Source organism: Macrotis lagotis, chromosome X (assembly GCF_037893015.1).
Source record: "Macrotis lagotis isolate mMagLag1 chromosome X, bilby.v1.9.chrom.fasta, whole genome shotgun sequence".
Taxonomy (NCBI): Eukaryota; Metazoa; Chordata; class Mammalia; order Peramelemorphia; family Peramelidae; genus Macrotis; species Macrotis lagotis.
The window spans coordinates 75,867,048-75,883,758 of NC_133666.1; the positions used below are offsets into that span (position 1 = coordinate 75,867,048).

The following is a 16,711-nucleotide window of genomic DNA, read 5'->3' on the forward strand; positions in this document are numbered from 1 at the left end:
GTCCCTTGCCAATGGGAATCTGCTTTGCTTCGTTCTTTGTGGCCACAAAAGTGCTACTATTAATATTTTAGCTTCCTCCTTAGGGGTCTGTGCCTAGCAGTAAGATTTCTACATCAAATGATGGACTGTATGGGGTGTTCAGGGAAGACTAACCCTTCTGCTGGGAGGATTTGCTGAGCTCTTTTCTGGATTGCTCATCCACTTTTGGTGGTCATCTGTTACCCAACTCTCACCTCCAAAGAAACTGGATCATGTACAGTGGCCCCACTCTGGTAAACTGTCTCAGCAGAGGAGCTAAACCAGGTTGAGGGTAACCAATGAGCCTCAAACCTGAAGGTCAGTTAGGGGGTGGCTAGGATGAATGACACCATCACATGGTATAAACATTTTAATTACTTTGAAACAAAACATAATTCCCAAATTTATTTCTAGGGTGGTTGGACCAATTCACAGTTCCAACAAAAATATGCTAGTGGGTTTGTCTTTCTGAAGCTGCTACAACAATAGCTAGTTCCAGCTCTTGCCATTTTTTTTTAACAAGCTAGGAATCATGGGAAATCTTAGAATTGTTCTGATGGGCATTTCTCTTATTATTAGTGATTTGGAGCATTGTGGATCTTCTTTGGAGAGCCATTTGTTTCTTATTATCTTTCTTCTAACCACTTTTCTGTTGGGTAATGACTTTGGAGCTTGTGTATTTGTTCCTTTCCTTTGCATCTTGGAATTGATAGCCTTGCCAGAGATACTGGCCACAAAGACTTTATCTCATTGAATATTTTCCTTCTTAGTCTTGTTGTCTTGACTTGTCAATGGAATTAAAGTGTTCTGTTGACTCTGCTGTGACATCTAGCCCCAGTCATAGCTGTGAGAAGTACCTCACTTTTTGTCCTGGCACCAATTTTTCCTGACAGTGCCCGGTTTTTGTATTTTCAATGTCTGCCCTTGCTTCTATCCTATGCAGATCTTTTAACAACCTCAGTGGGTTAATGAGTTCCCCATGTTTGAGATCATACCATCAGCAGAATGTTTCTCTTTGTGTCTTTGACATTTCATCTGTAATGCCCTAGTGGGGTGCTCCTCCAAATTTGAAAGAGTAGATCAGGATCTCCAGAGGTCAGCTGTTACTGTTCCAGGAGCATCAACTTGGGTACTTCTCCTTAACACTCAGTCAGATTACTCAACTAGCTTATTTGCTCTGAATGTATAGCAAGAGCTCTTTTTGTAGTGACAAAGAACTGGAAATTCAAGGAATGTCCATTAATTAGGGAATGGCTGAACAAATTGCTGTATAGGAATGTGATGAAGTGTTATTGTTTTGTATTGTTCATGAGCAAATGGACTTCAGAAAAATCTAGAAAGATTTGTAGGAACTGATGCTGAGTGAAATGAGCAGAACCAGAAGATCATTTTACCCATCAACAGTAATATTATGTGATGATCAATTATGAAGCACTTCTCTTCTCAATAATACTATAATCAAAGACAATTCTAAAACACTTGTGATGGACAATACTATTCATATCTGGAAAAGGAACTCTGCAGTCTGAATGCAGACCAAAGCTTACTATTCTCAACTTTTAAAATTTCTTTTATGTTTTATAAATTTTTCCTTCTCATAGTTTTTCCTTTTTATTCTGATTCTTCTTTTACATGATTAATACAGAAATATGTTTAACATAGTTATACACATATAATTACTCTCTTTCAAGGGAGAGTGAAGGGAGGGAGGGAGGGAGGGAGAGAGAAGAATGTGGAACTCAAAACCTTATAAAAATGGGTGTTAAAAATCTTTACATGCAGTTGGAAAAAATAAATAAATTTATTTTTTAGAAAACATGACATAGCAATAGAAGTTACAAAAACATTCCCCAAAAGACTGGGGTGTGTTCAGTCACAAATACATACAATCTATGTGAAGAGTGTTCTTTGGACTTAGGATGTGGTGACAGGGATGCCCTAGGTAGAGAACTTGGGTGGCAAAGGGGTAATTCACAGCTCTTGACATTGGAATCTCAGTCATCCAATGGTGATTCTCAACTACCTTTATCAGAAACACTAGCTGTGAAAATTATTCCCAGTTTTCTGTATTCCTTCCAGTCTTGGCTGCCTAGGTTTTATTTGTGCAAAAACTTTTAAAATTTAATTTAGTCAAAATCATTTTGCAATTCATAACTGTCTCTATTTCTTGTTTGGTCATAAACTTCTCCCCTTTCCATAGATCCAATAGATAGGGTATTTCTTGTTTGGTTAATCCTTTACCCATTTCAACTTTATTTTGGTATAAGGTGTGTTATTCTGGTCTATGCCAAGTTTCTGCCATTCTATTTTCCAGTTTTCCCAGAAGTCTTTGTCAAATAGTGAGTTCTTATTCTAAAAGCTGGAGTCTTTGGGTTTATCAAACAGTAAATTACTGTAGTCATTTACTACTGTTTCTTTTGTACCTACTCTAATTCACTGGTCCTTTGCTCTATTTCTTAACAGTACCAGGCAGTTTTGATGACTGCCACTTTTTAATGTAGTTTTAGATCTGGTACAGTTAGGTCACCTTTCTTTCCATTTTTTTCATCATTTCCCAGGATATTCCTGACCTTTTGTTATTTCAGATGAATTTTGTTGATTCTCAACTCCCAAACCTGTAGTAATTCAGCACTGGACTCTAGACATAGATCCAAGGGGTGTGATTGCTTGTCTCAGCCAATCACAAGATATTTCTTGTGTATCATCATCTACCTCCACACAATGGACAAAGCTCTATTATCTTCTCTTATTCATGGACTTATTCATGCATTAATAGGGAAATTCCTCAACACCTGTTGATCCTTCTTTTGTGAAGAGGACCAGTGACATCACATGGTAATGTCTTGAATTGTGGGTGAATTGAATTTAAGTGAGGGAGGGCTGTACAAAGTCATTAGCTTCACTCTTTCTGCTAGAATCCTTGTAGTTTGGTGGCAAGACGAACAATCAGGATAATTGCCAATGACTTGGGAAGCAGGGGATGACCTTGGCATCTTTGATGTTTGACCTAGCTCTAATTTCATCATGGCCACCTTCATGGCCATCGGAACGAACTGTTCTCATTCGCCCATTCTGACCATGGAAGTCTTCATATGCTCGAGGTAGACCTCTCAGTCCTAACTCACTGCTGGGTTGGAGGTCTGTTGATCTTCAAGCTGGTTTGGCCTGTCTATTGAGACAGTTTCACCATGGTGTTGCCACTGCACATGCTCCAGTTTCTTTGGAGTCACAGGTAACAGTTGAGTGAAAGTTGGACACTTTCTAGCTGGGCCAAGGTGCACTGTCTCCCTGTTGCTCAGTTTTCTCACTTGTGAAATGTACTTACCCAGTCTCCCTCACAGAATTGTTGCAAGGAAAATGCTTTGTCAACTTTAACATGCTAATAAACATATGTAACCTGAGTCCCCAAACCTATTAGCATGGGATTCTCTCTTCACTGGTGAAGAGCAATGTTGTGGGCATGCATGAGGGGCATTTCAGATTTGGTGAGAATCTCTTTAAGTCTCTTTTCAGTCTCTCTGAGGGGCTTCCATCTTGGAGAAAGAGGATGGACAAGTTCCACCATACTTCCTGTTACTGAGGCAAAAGCTTCCTGAAAGAAGCTAATATGAGAGGAATTAGTAGTCTCTGTTATGTCCCTATCCCTGCCCACCCCCAGCTTGCTACCTAGGGACTTTGGGGAGTTTCTGAGAGATCTGAGACTTTCCCTTTGTTGAGTTAGGTCACCTGAATCCCAGTGGGAGAACTCTTTTATTCTACACTGTCTGAAATGCATTTTTCCATATATACAATTTCTGATCTCTGTTTTTGCTATTCAAATTAGATAAATGAGTTTCTTGACTATCTACTATGTGTGTTCATTGTGGAATTAGAATTTGATGGGAAAGAGGGCAAACTTTGAAAAAGATCTTGGCATCTTGTTGCCCCACTAATGAAACAGTAAACAGAGGTTATGTTGAACCTGAAAATCTCATCCTCCAGAGGAACAATATTCAAACCTGCTGGCCCTTGTCTTGGAGAAGAACAAGGTGGCCAAACTTCTGGCCTAGCCTTGTGCTTCCCTATCTAGCAGAAATTAATGTCTCCCTTGGAGAAAGTTGGGGCAGGGAAAGGGAGAAGATACTTGAAGTGTCTATCCTTCAAGTCACACCCTACATTCCCAATGCCACCGGTGAAGGACCTCAGAACACATGATTATTGGAGTTGGGAAGGGAGTGTGGGCAGGGAGAAAAGGATGGGGATAGTGGAGGCCAATTTGTCAAGGTTCCACTAGATGGCGGCAGCAGCAGTTTCTAGTGACCAGAGAGCAAGCTGCGTTGGGGGAGCTGGGCCACACCAGGATCTTGGCCTTTGTTCCATGTGGATAAACTTCTGTCTTTGTGTGTGTGTGTGTGTGACTAAATGGCAGTGTGTTCATGTGACTGTGTGTGCTCCAGGGTGTGAATGTATGTTTACATGTGAATATGACTGAGTGTTCAAATCTGTGTACAAGTGTTTGAGTGATTGTACGAGTATGTAAATGAACATGCATGAATGTGTTAGTGCAGATGTCATTATTTGTATTATGTGAGTGTATGTGAGCCCATTTGCACAGGACTGGGCATATATTTGTGTTAGTGTATGTGAATATTTGTAGTCATGGGAAAATGTACCAATGAATTCCTGTTGAAGCTTGCATGTTTATCAGATGAGGGTAGATGTGAATGTGTTTCTGTGTGTGTGTGTATGTGTGTGTGTGTGTGTGTGTGTGAGAATGTGGGTGAGTATATTGGGAGTGAAAGGCCCAGAAAGCCTCATTTCTCAGCCACCAGGACCAGAGACACTTATGAAACAGGCCAGAGGCAACCTGGAGTTACAACCAGGACTTCGAAGAGTTCTTTCTTCCCTTCTGTGAAATAGCAGGGCTTCCTTGAGTCAGGTTTTCTGCCTTCTGAGGGAATTACGACCCCCCCCCCATCTCTACAAGCCATCTGCAGTTCTCTCTGAGTCAAAAGGGCCCTGACATCCATGAGCTCTAGCCCTTCCTCAATTCACTTCCTCCCTTTCTCAATTCCCAAAGCCCTGCACCCAGTCTCCTCTTCCATCCCCCAGCCCAGGGAATCTCCAGGGAAACTAGGCTGGGGGGCAGAGGACTAACCAAGACTAGGAGATTAGGGAGAGATCTGCTCAGGGCCTGTGACCCCATGAGAATCATGGGAGGTCTGTTGCCACATATTGTCTGTGTGTGTGGACACTTTGGATGAATCTCCTAGTCTCCTTGGCCCCCAGATTTCCTCCTCTCTAAAAAAATGATGGCCCAGGTTCCTTCCAGCTAGGATTCTCAGATCATCTGAGCCTATGAGTTGCTGGGATGGGTTGGGATGGGATGGGTTGGGTTGGGATGGGATGGGAGGAGGAGCAGGCCTCACCTGTCTGCCCCACCCACCCTTCCCATATGCCTTCAGGGAAAGAGAGAAGGTAGACAGAGGCACCTGAAGTCAGCCCTAGGGACACCAGGTAGGAGCCATGCCAAGACCCTTGGCCAGGGGTGAGCCTGGGGTTCCTTAGAGAAGCCTCCCCCCCCAACTCTTCTCAATAACTTTGGGATTAGGTAAGCCTTAGGGCTGGGAGGCAGTCGGATCTCCTCAACCAGGCAGCAGCCTAGCTGGGATTGGGAAGAAGCTGCTGAGATAGGAGTGGTGAACTCTGCCTTCCCACTTCTCTTGGCAGGAAATCAGGAAATCTGGGGGTAGATCTGCCCGTCCTTCCTCCTTTTTAAAGGGTAGAGGCCATTGTGGGCCACCATCTGGCACACCCTTCCCACCTTTCCCAGCCCAGCAAAGTGAGCTGAGCTGACTTCCCCTGCCTTCGTAACTCCCTGTTCATGAGGCATTCCTTAGCCCCAGGACTTCTCTGGGTCTGCCATTCCCCCCTTTGAGGTAGCCTCTATTTCTCCAGGCCATGGCCAGCATTGACACCTTGGTGCTCAGCTCCCCAGGCCTGTCCCCTGGCCCATCTCCTGGCCCATCCTCTGGGCCTGGGCCTGGCAGTGGTGACATAGAGATAGACTGCTGGTTTGATGAAGAATTCAAGTTCATCCTGCTGCCTGTGAGCTATGCTGTGGTCTTTGTGGTGGGTCTGGGCCTCAACATCCCCACCCTCTTTCTCTTTCTCTTCCGCCTTCACCCCTGGGATGCCACGGCCACCTACATGTTTCACCTAGCCCTGTCAGACACCTTCTACGTGCTCTCGTTGCCCACCCTCATCTATTACTATGCAGCCCGCAACGATTGGCCCTTCGGGACTGGTCTCTGTAAGTTCGTCCGTTTCCTCTTCTATTGGAACTTGTACAGCAGTGTCCTCTTTCTGACCTGTATCAGTGTTCATCGCTACCTGGGTATCTGCCACCCACTACGGGCCCTCCGCTGGGGGCGCCCACACATTGCCAATCTCATCTGCCTTGCTGTCTGGCTGACTGTGGCTGCCTGCCTCGTGCCCAACCTCTTCTTTGTCACCACCAGCACTCGAGGGGCTACCACTCTGTGTCATGACACCACGAAGCCCGAGGACTTTGACCACTATGTCCACTTCAGTTCGGCAGTCATGGCTCTGCTCTTTGGGGTCCCCTTTCTGGTTATCCTGGTGTGCTACAGCCTCATGGCTCGGCGTCTGTGGAGGCCCCTGCCAGGGGCTGCCCAGTCTTCCACCCGCCTCCGCTCCCTGCGCACCATCGCTGTAGTGCTCACCGTCTTTGCCATCTGCTTTGTGCCTTTCCACATCACTCGCACCATCTACTACTTGGCCCGCCTTTGGGAGGCAAATTGTTGGACACTGGGCATCGTCAATATCACCTATAAGGTGACCCGTCCCCTGGCCAGTGCTAACAGCTGCCTGGATCCTGTGCTCTACCTCCTCACGGGGGACAAGTATCGGCGGCAGCTGCGGCAGCTCTGTTGCAAAAAGCCAAACCAGGCTCCTGCAGGCTCCTCCCTGGCCCTTGTATCCAGACCTGAGACCAGCAGCAGTTGCAGGTAGGGGACACCCAGAGAACAGCTGCCCACCATGTTGCAGGCAGAAGGATTGCAGTGGGAGAGGGGAGAGGGCAAAGAGAAGGCTGGTCCTAATGCTATCTCTGAACCTGCTTCTACAGTGTTGGCCAAACAAGGGCCCCGTTCAGCCCAGTCTGAGCTCTTCCTTGCTTCAGCTCTAACTGGGGTTCTGCTCTGGGAGCCAGCTCCAGCTCAGCCCCTCCTCATCACTTGGGAGCCAAGAGCCAGGCCCTGGCAGTCCCAACTCTGCTTTTTGTCATTGGTGTGCCAACCTCAGTTTCCTCATCTGGCTGGATGAGATCATCCAGGACTTTCTGGCTCCTTTGACCCCAGGACCCTGTTCCTGCATTCTAGGCAGGTTCTAGACACTGTTCTCCATACTGAACGATTCCTTTCTGTTTGTGGGTGGGATGGAATGACTTGTCCAGGGTGTCAGGTCTGAGGTGCCAAGGACCTCTGGTGACTTATGTAATGCTGACAGACAGCAGAAGGGGGGCCGTGGGTGTCTCTAGGACTCTAAGGCCCTGAAAATGGGCGTAATCACCAGCTGCTAGAACACTTCAGATCAGCTTGTCAGCGGCTTAGAGAGAGCTGGGGCCCTGGAGGCAGGGTGGGGCGGGGGGGGGGGGCTCACCCAAACAGTCAGGCTGACAATGGCCTTTGGAACTGAGCCTCTGGCCCAGTGGGCTTGCCATCTTTACTGCTGTTTGCAGAGAGTAGATTTACCCAACTCTCAGACTTAATTAAAGGCTGCTTGGGTCAGAGGCAGATGGAGAGAGCTCAAGGATGTGTCAGCTATAGGGCCCCTTCACCAGCTTGTCTTTATTATTTTTTTTTTCAGAGAGAGTGAGAGAGAGAGACAGAGAGAGAGACAGAGAGAGACAGAAAGACAGACAGAGACAAAAAAAAAGAATACCTATCTGGGAAGGGGACAAGTGCCAATCCAGGGCCCTGTGGCCTCTTGCCCAGGATCAACACCTAAGTTAATCACTGCTGGATGCTTCTTCTCCCCTGACCTATAACCCTTGAGGAACAGGGAACCCAGGGAGGCACCAGAGTCACTCTCATTCAGGGATCACATGGTCATCCCACCTTTGTCCCCAGTTCTGCGGCCTCCAGGCTTTGTATGATGGCAGCCTAGCCTTCATCTGAGGCAGGAATAGTACAAATGGCCATTCAGCTTCAATGCTTTCTCATCTCCTAGTTGTCTGTGAGGTACCCTGTGAAAGGGGCCAGCCCTTGAATCAGGAGTCTTGTATTTGAATCCCAGATCTGATAATTATCTGTGTGACCCTGGGCAAGTCATTTTCTCTCTTTGAGCCTCAGTTCATCCCTCTGTAAAATGGGGAAAGCAATCCTTGCACTGTATCTACCTGGCTGGGTTGTTCTGGGAAAGGTGCTTGATGAGCCTTAATGCATTATAGCCAAGGGGTAGTTGTGCCTACCCTCCTCTTAGTAGAAGTCCCCTCCCCTCACCCTCCCTTCCTCTCAGATGTCTGATGCTGGGTCTGGAATCTCTCCTGCTGGTGACTCTTTGATTCAACCCCAGAAATCACCAGAGCTAGAACCTGGAGCTTGGCCTCTCCTCAGAAATTTAGATATAACTTCCTTATCTTCAGCTTCCCTGACCCTTTCAACATTCAGGGTCCCCCACTTCTACCTGTCCATTTGCCTTTGGTTGACTCCCCTGGATATCTTCAATCCTGTCCCAGCACCCTATATTCCTCCACCCCCTTGGCCTTCTGATTGCCAAGGAGCAGATGAATGTGGCCTAGATCCATGGCTCATGGTACAGGAAAGTTCTGTGCTGGGTTCAGAAAAGAACCCCAGAAAGCCTTGGAATGTGAGGAGCTCCCATTCTGATAGGACTTGAAACGGGGGGAGGTAGAAATAGACAGGGCCTGGCTGGAGAAAAGGCAGGACCTGAGGGAGTCACTTCCAAAGGTTCCATGATCATTCAAATGCATCTTTTTGGTTATCATTTCCATTGACAAAGCCATGGCTTTGTCATTTGGTGCCAAGGCCTTTGGTGCCAACTGTCTTCTTTGGTTCTTCACTTGTGCTGGTCAGGGCTGGGAGTGAGCCAATTGCTGGATCTTGTCTTTACAAGAGTTGCTTGGGTATGGTGCTGGTCTCAGAGGAATGAGCCTCATTATCTAAGGTTGAGGTCTGAGCCCACTATTAATTAGCAGGGTGTCCTCAGGCAAGTTCCTTTCCCCTCTCGTGGTTTTGCTTGATCCATCTGTAAAATGGGAGAAAGCTGGACTAATTCCTGTCTAAGGCTCCTTGCTCCCTGCTCTTTGACTAGTCTCTTCTGTCCTTGGGGAGTCCCTAGTCATCTTCCCACAGGAGGGCTGCAGAATCTCTTCTGCTTTCCTCAAGCCCCATGGCCCACTGGCTCTCCTTCTTTACTGACCTTGCTTTCTATTTTCCTAGGCTTCCCTCAGCTGTCCTGTTTTTCTTGGCTTGGGAGCTCATCCTTCTTCAGGTCCCAGTGTCAGGGGGTGGAGAGGGTTCCTCTATAGAGTAGATTTCAACCCATCCTGAGGGGGTATACCCTTCTAAGACTCCATTTGTGTCTGTACTCTGCTCCCATCCTATCCTATCTCATCCAGCCTCCTCCCTGCTCCTTTATTCATTCCTGCCCAATGGGGCATCTTTAGGCCTTCCCTTCTGACTGGGCCATGCCTCTCTGCTTTTAAAAACCTACTCTCCAAATTTCTTTCTGGATGACCCTCCCCTTCCTCTAACAACCAGACTTCTCTGCCAAGACTCCCATTTCCTCCTTTTCCTCAACTGTCTGACCCTTGCCTCTCTTCTCCTTCCAGAGGTCTCTCATCCTCCAGACTTTCCAGTCTTTGCCCCCTCTCCCACTGTGGATCTGACACTTGGACTCCTTTCAAAGCTTTTGTCCTCTGGATTTCAAACAATCCACCAAGCTGTCTTTCTTTTTCTCTTTCCTGCCAAGCCAGCCCCTCTCCTGACCTCCCAACATCCTCCTCTAACTCAAGACTTAAGGCATCCTCAGGCTTCCTTCTTCTCACTGCCTCGCACCTTGGCCTGGCTCCTATCATCCTAGTTCCTCCTTAGCTATGGGATCAAAGAAACCATTCTCCCCAGCTTTTTTCTAACAATTAGAATCCTTAGCTCAGACTGACTAGGATTTTTACTCTATCAGGAACAGGCTTTATTTCCTTTTCTGTCTCTGGACCTCTATTCTTTTAGTTCCTCCTAACTGAAATACCTTTCCCACTTGAGGCTCCACAGCCTCCCCAGGCTGACTCCCCTCTCCCTCTTTTGTCCATTTGCTATCAGTGATAGCCAAACCTTACGTCAGCCAGGTATTCTAGATTTATATTCATCTCTGTGTTTTCTGGGGTGCCCAGACTTCAGACTCTAGACCCCTTTAGCCAAAGCTCTCTGTAGAACCCAGAGCAAAGGCCTCTAAGCCTCAATTTGTTAAATGGTTGAGGAGACAGACAAATCTGGTTGATGGGCTCTCTCTTCCAGCACCATTTGCATTTTCAGATTGGAACCCAAAGGAGTGGAGGCTACAGAGAAAGAAATAGCTATTTGGGGGGGAGGTGCTTTTTAATCCTCATCAGTCAGAGAGTCTCATCTCTGAACTGTAATTAGAGGGAATCTCAGCCACCACCAGCTAGTCTAACCTACCCTGAAACTGAACCTCCTTTTCTTTATTGTCTCTTCCAGGTAATCGTCATCCTTCGTTTGGATGCCCAAGTGGGAGAGAGCAGCCTCCTCCACTTGTGGATACTTGGAATTGGCAGCAAGACCTTCTGGGTATATGGATATCCTGAACCATCTCTGATTTCCTGGATGTGTCAGTTTCCTCTATAGAGCAGTTTTTAACCCATCCTGAGCAACTCTTGCCCTCTCCAAGCATCGGTCCTCTATGAGAGCTCCATCCAAAGAGCAGGGTTTAGGTTAATGCGAACTAACTCTAACTCCCCTCTTCACCACCACATTCTGAGGTGCCATATTCTGGGGTACACTGGAACATTCAGGCTTTCATGGACATCTGTTCAGAGATGAGAAGCATCCTTGGGCATAGGGCCTCAGGACTCCATACTCGGAAGGTTTTGAACCCATGACAGACTTATCTTGCTGTGCTCTTTCCTTGTCTGATAGGTCCTCCTTTTCTTGCTTTTGCCCTATCTTCCTATCATGACCCCCAAGTGGACATGGGAAATAAACTGGTTCCTCTGCTTTCATATCTAAGGCTTATACCTTTGTTCTCTGGCTTAGGCCAACTTTGCACTCTCAACACTTAGTTTAATGGCTGACACACAGTGGGCATGGGAGCAATGGGTTGAACTGGGCTTAAATCACTGGTGAAGGGAAAGTGAGATGATCTATGACTTGGTCTCCCTCCCTCTTTCTCTCTTTATCTGTGTCTTTGTCTCTATGTCTTCCTTCCCCTCTCCCTCCACCCTATGATCTGGGTAGCCTTGACTCCCCCCACCAAGAAACAAGATTTGGGTAGCCCAGGGTGATACCTTCTATGGGGTGAGAGGAACAGCAGACATGTAGCTCTGGCTCTGAGGCCTCCTCTTCTTCTGGCTTTAGGCATGTCTATGAAAGTCTTTCTCTGCCTCCTGTGGGCATATTCTCTCAAATTTCCTTGTGCCTATTTGCTTGTTGAGTATGCCAGCCGTGTTTGCCTCTCCCATCAGATCCAGACTAGAACTACTGCATAAAGAGGCTGTCCTTGTATCAGCGAATAGATAGTTCCTCTCTGCTGGACTTATTCTCCACTTCCATCCAGCTGCAGGCTAGGGGGTGTCCCAAGCTGCTATTTCCTATTCAGGGTCAAGTTGAAGTTCCACAAGACCTTGTGCAGCCATAGTCAGGTTTCAAATGAATGAGCCAGGCCTGGTTGGGGGCAGGGGGATAGGAGAATAAGAAGGGAACAAGACTATAGAGGTAAAGGAAAGGGATTTAGTATGAAGAAAACAAATGGACATCCTAGTAGGCCCCCAGTTTCCTAGGTCAGGGCTATCTCTTGCCCATTACTTCCCTGCCATGCCTTAGTGTGTCCTGCCCAGGAAATTGCTAAGACTCTTCCTGTTCTGCCCTGGAGAAGGCTCTTGAAATTCAGGGGAGAGGGCAGATGGGGATTGGCTAACTGTAAGACTAGAGGATCAGGCTTTGGGAATAGATGAGATGATGGAGGGATTAGAGTCACAGAAGAATATAGCGGGGATGCCAGCTGAGATGGGAAAGAGACTCGCCATGGTAAGATTCTTTCCTGCTCCAGTCTTTTTGGTGTCTGCTTTGTCTCTTTTGATGTCTCTTTCTCTGCTCACCAGTGCCTCTGTCTGCCACCCCCCCCAAGGCAGAATCCTTGTAGACTCTGCTGACTCTTTGCTGGAGGGGGTCTCATTTTCTAATGGAACCATTTCTCTTTGCTCATTCTGTGAAAATCTTCTATATGGCTGCAGGCCTTCTCCCTAATTCCCCCCTCCCCCCACCCCGGCCATGACCTCTTTTCCTAGAAGACAGATCTTGGATGATAGAGTCATCCAGTTGTACAATAAACATTTGTTCAGAGCAGTGGTGTCAATGGGATCATTTATACCCTGGCAATGGGCTAACCCTACAGATCAGGGCTTCATTGTCATATGGATTGGATAGACTTAAGGAAGGGATGAAGAAAATGTTCTTAATGAAGATTGGACTTAAAAGTGTGTTGTGCATACTTTGGTTTGGAGAGCTGGTTGTTAAATATTTACCAACACATTCTCGATGAAGCACCTACTATGTTAGCCCTACACTGTGCTAATGGGGAAACCAAAAGAAGCAACAGCCAATGCCTGCTCTCAAGGAGTTTTCAGTCTAATGCAGAGAAATAACATGGGAACAATTCTGTAGAAATTCTGTAGATGGGATAAGCAGGGGATCATCATGAGATAAAAGGCAATGAAGAAAGACTTCTTGTAGATTTGAGAGATGAGGAGGGAGAGCAATCCAGGCCAAGGAGGATGGTCTGAGAAAATGTACAGGGTCCACAGAGAGGCTGCTTTGGAGAGCAGCAGGAGACTGATGTCAATAGTTTGAAGACTATGTAGAGATGCAAAATGAAGACTGGAAAGACAGAGGGTGGAGGGGTTGGGGCAATGAGGAGAGAGAGAGAGAGAGAGAGAGAGAGAGAGAGAGAGAGAGAGAGAGAGAGAGTGTGTGTATGTGTGTGTGTGTGAAGGGGGAGAATGTGGAGAGAGAGAGAGTTGTTAGACCTTGGACAACTGAGTGGAAGATGAACCAGAGTAGGAGAGCCTCAAAACTGGGAGATGGAGAGTCCATGTTTGAGGGGCTGAAGGCCTACATTGGAGGACTTTCCATGGCAGAGGAGAAAAGAAGGTGGATGTGTCAACAGACTGAATCTGGGAGAGAAAAGGTGAAAAAAGAGAAATGGAGGAAAATACGTGGGGGGTGGGCAGGGAAGGGGCCAGGCCCTGATAGTCCTGATGTGGCTAGCACTAAGAAACCTTGGTTGGGGTTGTTTTGTTTTCATGTGCCTACTCCAGTGCCTAAAGAGCATGATTTGAAGCTCATCCTACATCACGGAACAGGCTGAGTTAGACCACGAGGACACCAAACAAAGGTGGTTATAGGGAAGAGTGTTTTCTGGAAGCATGGGGTGGCATTCACCCCAACAATTTGGGCCTGAAGCTCCCTGGCTAGCACCAAATCACTGACCTAGAAGCCCAGAGAGTTCACTGGTCGTTCTGCCAGCACAACTACACCTTGCCATCCCCAGCTTCCAGATGTGGGAATGAACACCAGCTGCCCACAGGACCTTTGAGGGCAGGGCTCTGACAGATTGCTTCTTTCTAGACTCCCAGGTCCTGCTTCTCTTCTCAAACAAGTTATGTGTATTATCTGGATGGCTTTTTAATGGTTTTCTTTGTGTTTTTCTTTCTTGTTTGAAACATGCCTTTCAGATCCATTTTAGAAGTTGAAGGAGACTTCAACTGGTATATTCCCCTCATTTAACAAAGCAGGGAGCTGAGACCCAGAGAAGACAAATGACTTGTTCAAGCTTCAGGTCATGACAATTCAGGGCTGTCTGCCATGGAGAATGCCATCTTGTATCCAGAGAAAGAACCATGGAGTTTGAACAAAGACCAAGGACTATTCCCTTTAATTTAGAAAAAAACCTGCTATCTTATTGTCTGATCTTGTTATCTCTTATACTTTATGTTTCTTCCTTAAGGATATGATTTCTCTCTCATCACACTCAGTTTGGATCAATGTACAACATGGAAACAAAATAAAGACTGACAGATTGCTTTCCATGGGGGGTGGGGGGAGGGAAGTAAGATTGGGAGAAAAATTGTAAAACTCAAATAAAATCTTTAATAAAAAAGATTCAGGTCGTGAGTAGCAAAACTGAGATTGGGATCCAAGTCCTGAGTGGTTCTGCTCCAGCAGGTGTGGCCACCAGGATCTGTGAGCCTCTCCCACACATGTTCTTCTCTTCAGGAGATTACCAGGAGATTGCTCTGGTTTGGGGCCCTAGAGAAGTACTGTGATAAGGATCAGGGTTCTTCAAGTCCTAGGCTCCCCCAGCAGTTTCCAAGAGATTGGATATACAGATGCTTTAGGGATAGATAGGGAAAGGAAACTCTGTGGAGTCACTGGCCTCTGGCCCATATCTAGCTCAATTCTCATGGATGGTGTTAGGGTCAAAACCCAACCCAAGGGCTCCTGACTCAACTTAGGTTTCAGAGGATCCAGGACAAGTCCCTTCCCCTCTCTGGGTCTCTGTTTTTTTCTCTGTAAAAGGAATAGGTTGGGCCTTTGATTTTCAAAGTCCTGTCCAATCTTTATATTTGTCCAGCCCCTAAGTGACCCCCCCCAAGAAACACTAGATAAGCTGCTAATGGCCTTCCCAGGACTCCCTTCTCCCCCTCATCCCTACCCCAACCATCTTGTTCTTAACTGTTCTTTCCTTCTCTCTATTGTTGTCATTCAATTGTTTTCAGTCATGTTCCACTCTGTGTGATCCCATTTGGGATTTTCTTAGTAAAGATACTGGAGTGGCTGCTTACCTTTTCCTTCCCTGGTTCATTTGACAGATGAGGAAACTGAGGCAGGTGGGGTGAAATGACTTGCCCAGGACCACATGACTAGTCAGTCTGAGACTAGATCTGAGGATAAGTCTTCCTGAATCCAGACTGGCACTCTGTCTTCTACAATGTCGTTTCTTCAAGGCTGCTGTCTCTCTAATCTCTCCCTTGGTGATCTCATTCACTCCTAGGATTTCAACTCTCCTTTCACTGCAGCCACCTCCCACCCCGTTTATCTTGTCCACCAACTCTACCTCTTTAGCAGGAAGTCTTTCCAGCACTCTGAATGCAATAGATCTCTAATCAAACTTTCAAACTCATTCTAAAACAAAGTGCCAATGCTCCCAGTCATCCAGGTTCAAACTTTCCAGTCATTTCCAATGCTTCCTTGTTCATCCCCCATCCAATCTACCGACTTTGCCTGCATAATCTCTTTTGCTCCTTCCCCTCCTTATAATCTTGCACCTTGTACCATCACTAACCTCCCACCTGGCCCATTGCAATGGCTCCCCTGCCTTAGGTGCCATCTCTGCACTATAGTTTGGTGTCCACACAACCGCCAGTTAAATCCTCCTAATACACAACTCAGATCAGGTCACTTGGAATGACTTTTCATTGCTTCCTGAATCACATTTCAGCTCCTTTGCCTTGCAGACTGTGTTCCACCCTTTCTTCCTTCTTCCCTCCCTGTCCCTGTCCCTGGCTCTGTCTTTCTCCTTCCCTTCCTCCCTCCCTCCCTTCTTTCCTTCCTTCCTTCCAATTTTCATTTGATTCTATTTTGATTTTGAACTTGACAAACAACCAAGTATAAAGCCTCTATCAGGCAGAACTCTTTTGCAAGCATCTAATGCATTTGACCTGGGACTTTCAGAGGAGCCCAGTTTGTCTGGCCTGCCTTTGGGCTGCCTTCTACACTGCTCTTATTGGGAGGAGTGGCTTTCTTCTTGACTCTCCCTCTGCCCATCTCGCCTCCCTCCCTCCCTTTTTGTTCTGAAGGAAGGGAGACAGTAAAGCCTGGTAATAAATACGCAGTGAAGTCCAAGGCTTAGTCCCAAAGGTGTGGCTCCTGATGACCCTTGGAGTGACTTCAGGAGGCTCTGCACTCTGCACTGACCATAGTTCCTAAGACCATAGTTCTTTCAAAGTAGTTGTTTCGATGTTGTAGCTAGTACTGTCTACATTGTTTTCCTGGTGCTGATCTCTTCACTCTGTATTAGTTCAGACAAGACAAGTCTCCCAGGTTTTCTCTGAAATTGTCCCTTTCAGAGTTTCTTGATGGCTCAATAGTATTAAAAAGAGCTTTTCAAACCTTCAAGAGCTATAGAAATGGGAATTTTTGTTGTTATAATGATCATTACTATCATAATAATCTAGAATCAATTGGAGCATGCTAGACATGGAGGGAGAAGACCTGAGATCTAATCTAGTTGGGTGACCCTGGACAAGTCATTTCACCTCAGTGTGCTTCAATTTCCTTATCTGTAAAAAGAGGATTATAATAACACCTATCTCTCAGGATTGTGGAGGTGGCTAGGTGCTGATGCAGTGGATAAAGTATCAGGTCCAGAGTCAGGA

General features: G+C 46.5%; 1 protein-coding gene across 1 annotated transcript; it reads left to right on the forward strand.

The window, feature by feature from the left end:
- The first annotated feature begins 5,958 nt into the window (after positions 1–5,958).
- P2RY4 (pyrimidinergic receptor P2Y4) lies at positions 5,959–7,032 on the forward strand. The gene has a single exon (XM_074207534.1). The coding sequence runs from the start codon at positions 5,959–5,961 to the stop codon at positions 7,030–7,032; it is 1,074 nt and encodes a 357-aa protein (XP_074063635.1).
- Positions 7,033–16,711: the final 9,679 nt, after the last annotated feature.

Excerpts from the sequence above, each read along its gene's own strand:
- P2RY4 (XM_074207534.1), top strand. The coding sequence starts at position 5,959 with ATGGCCAGCATTGACACCTTGGTGCTCAGCTCCCCAGGCCTGTCCCCT.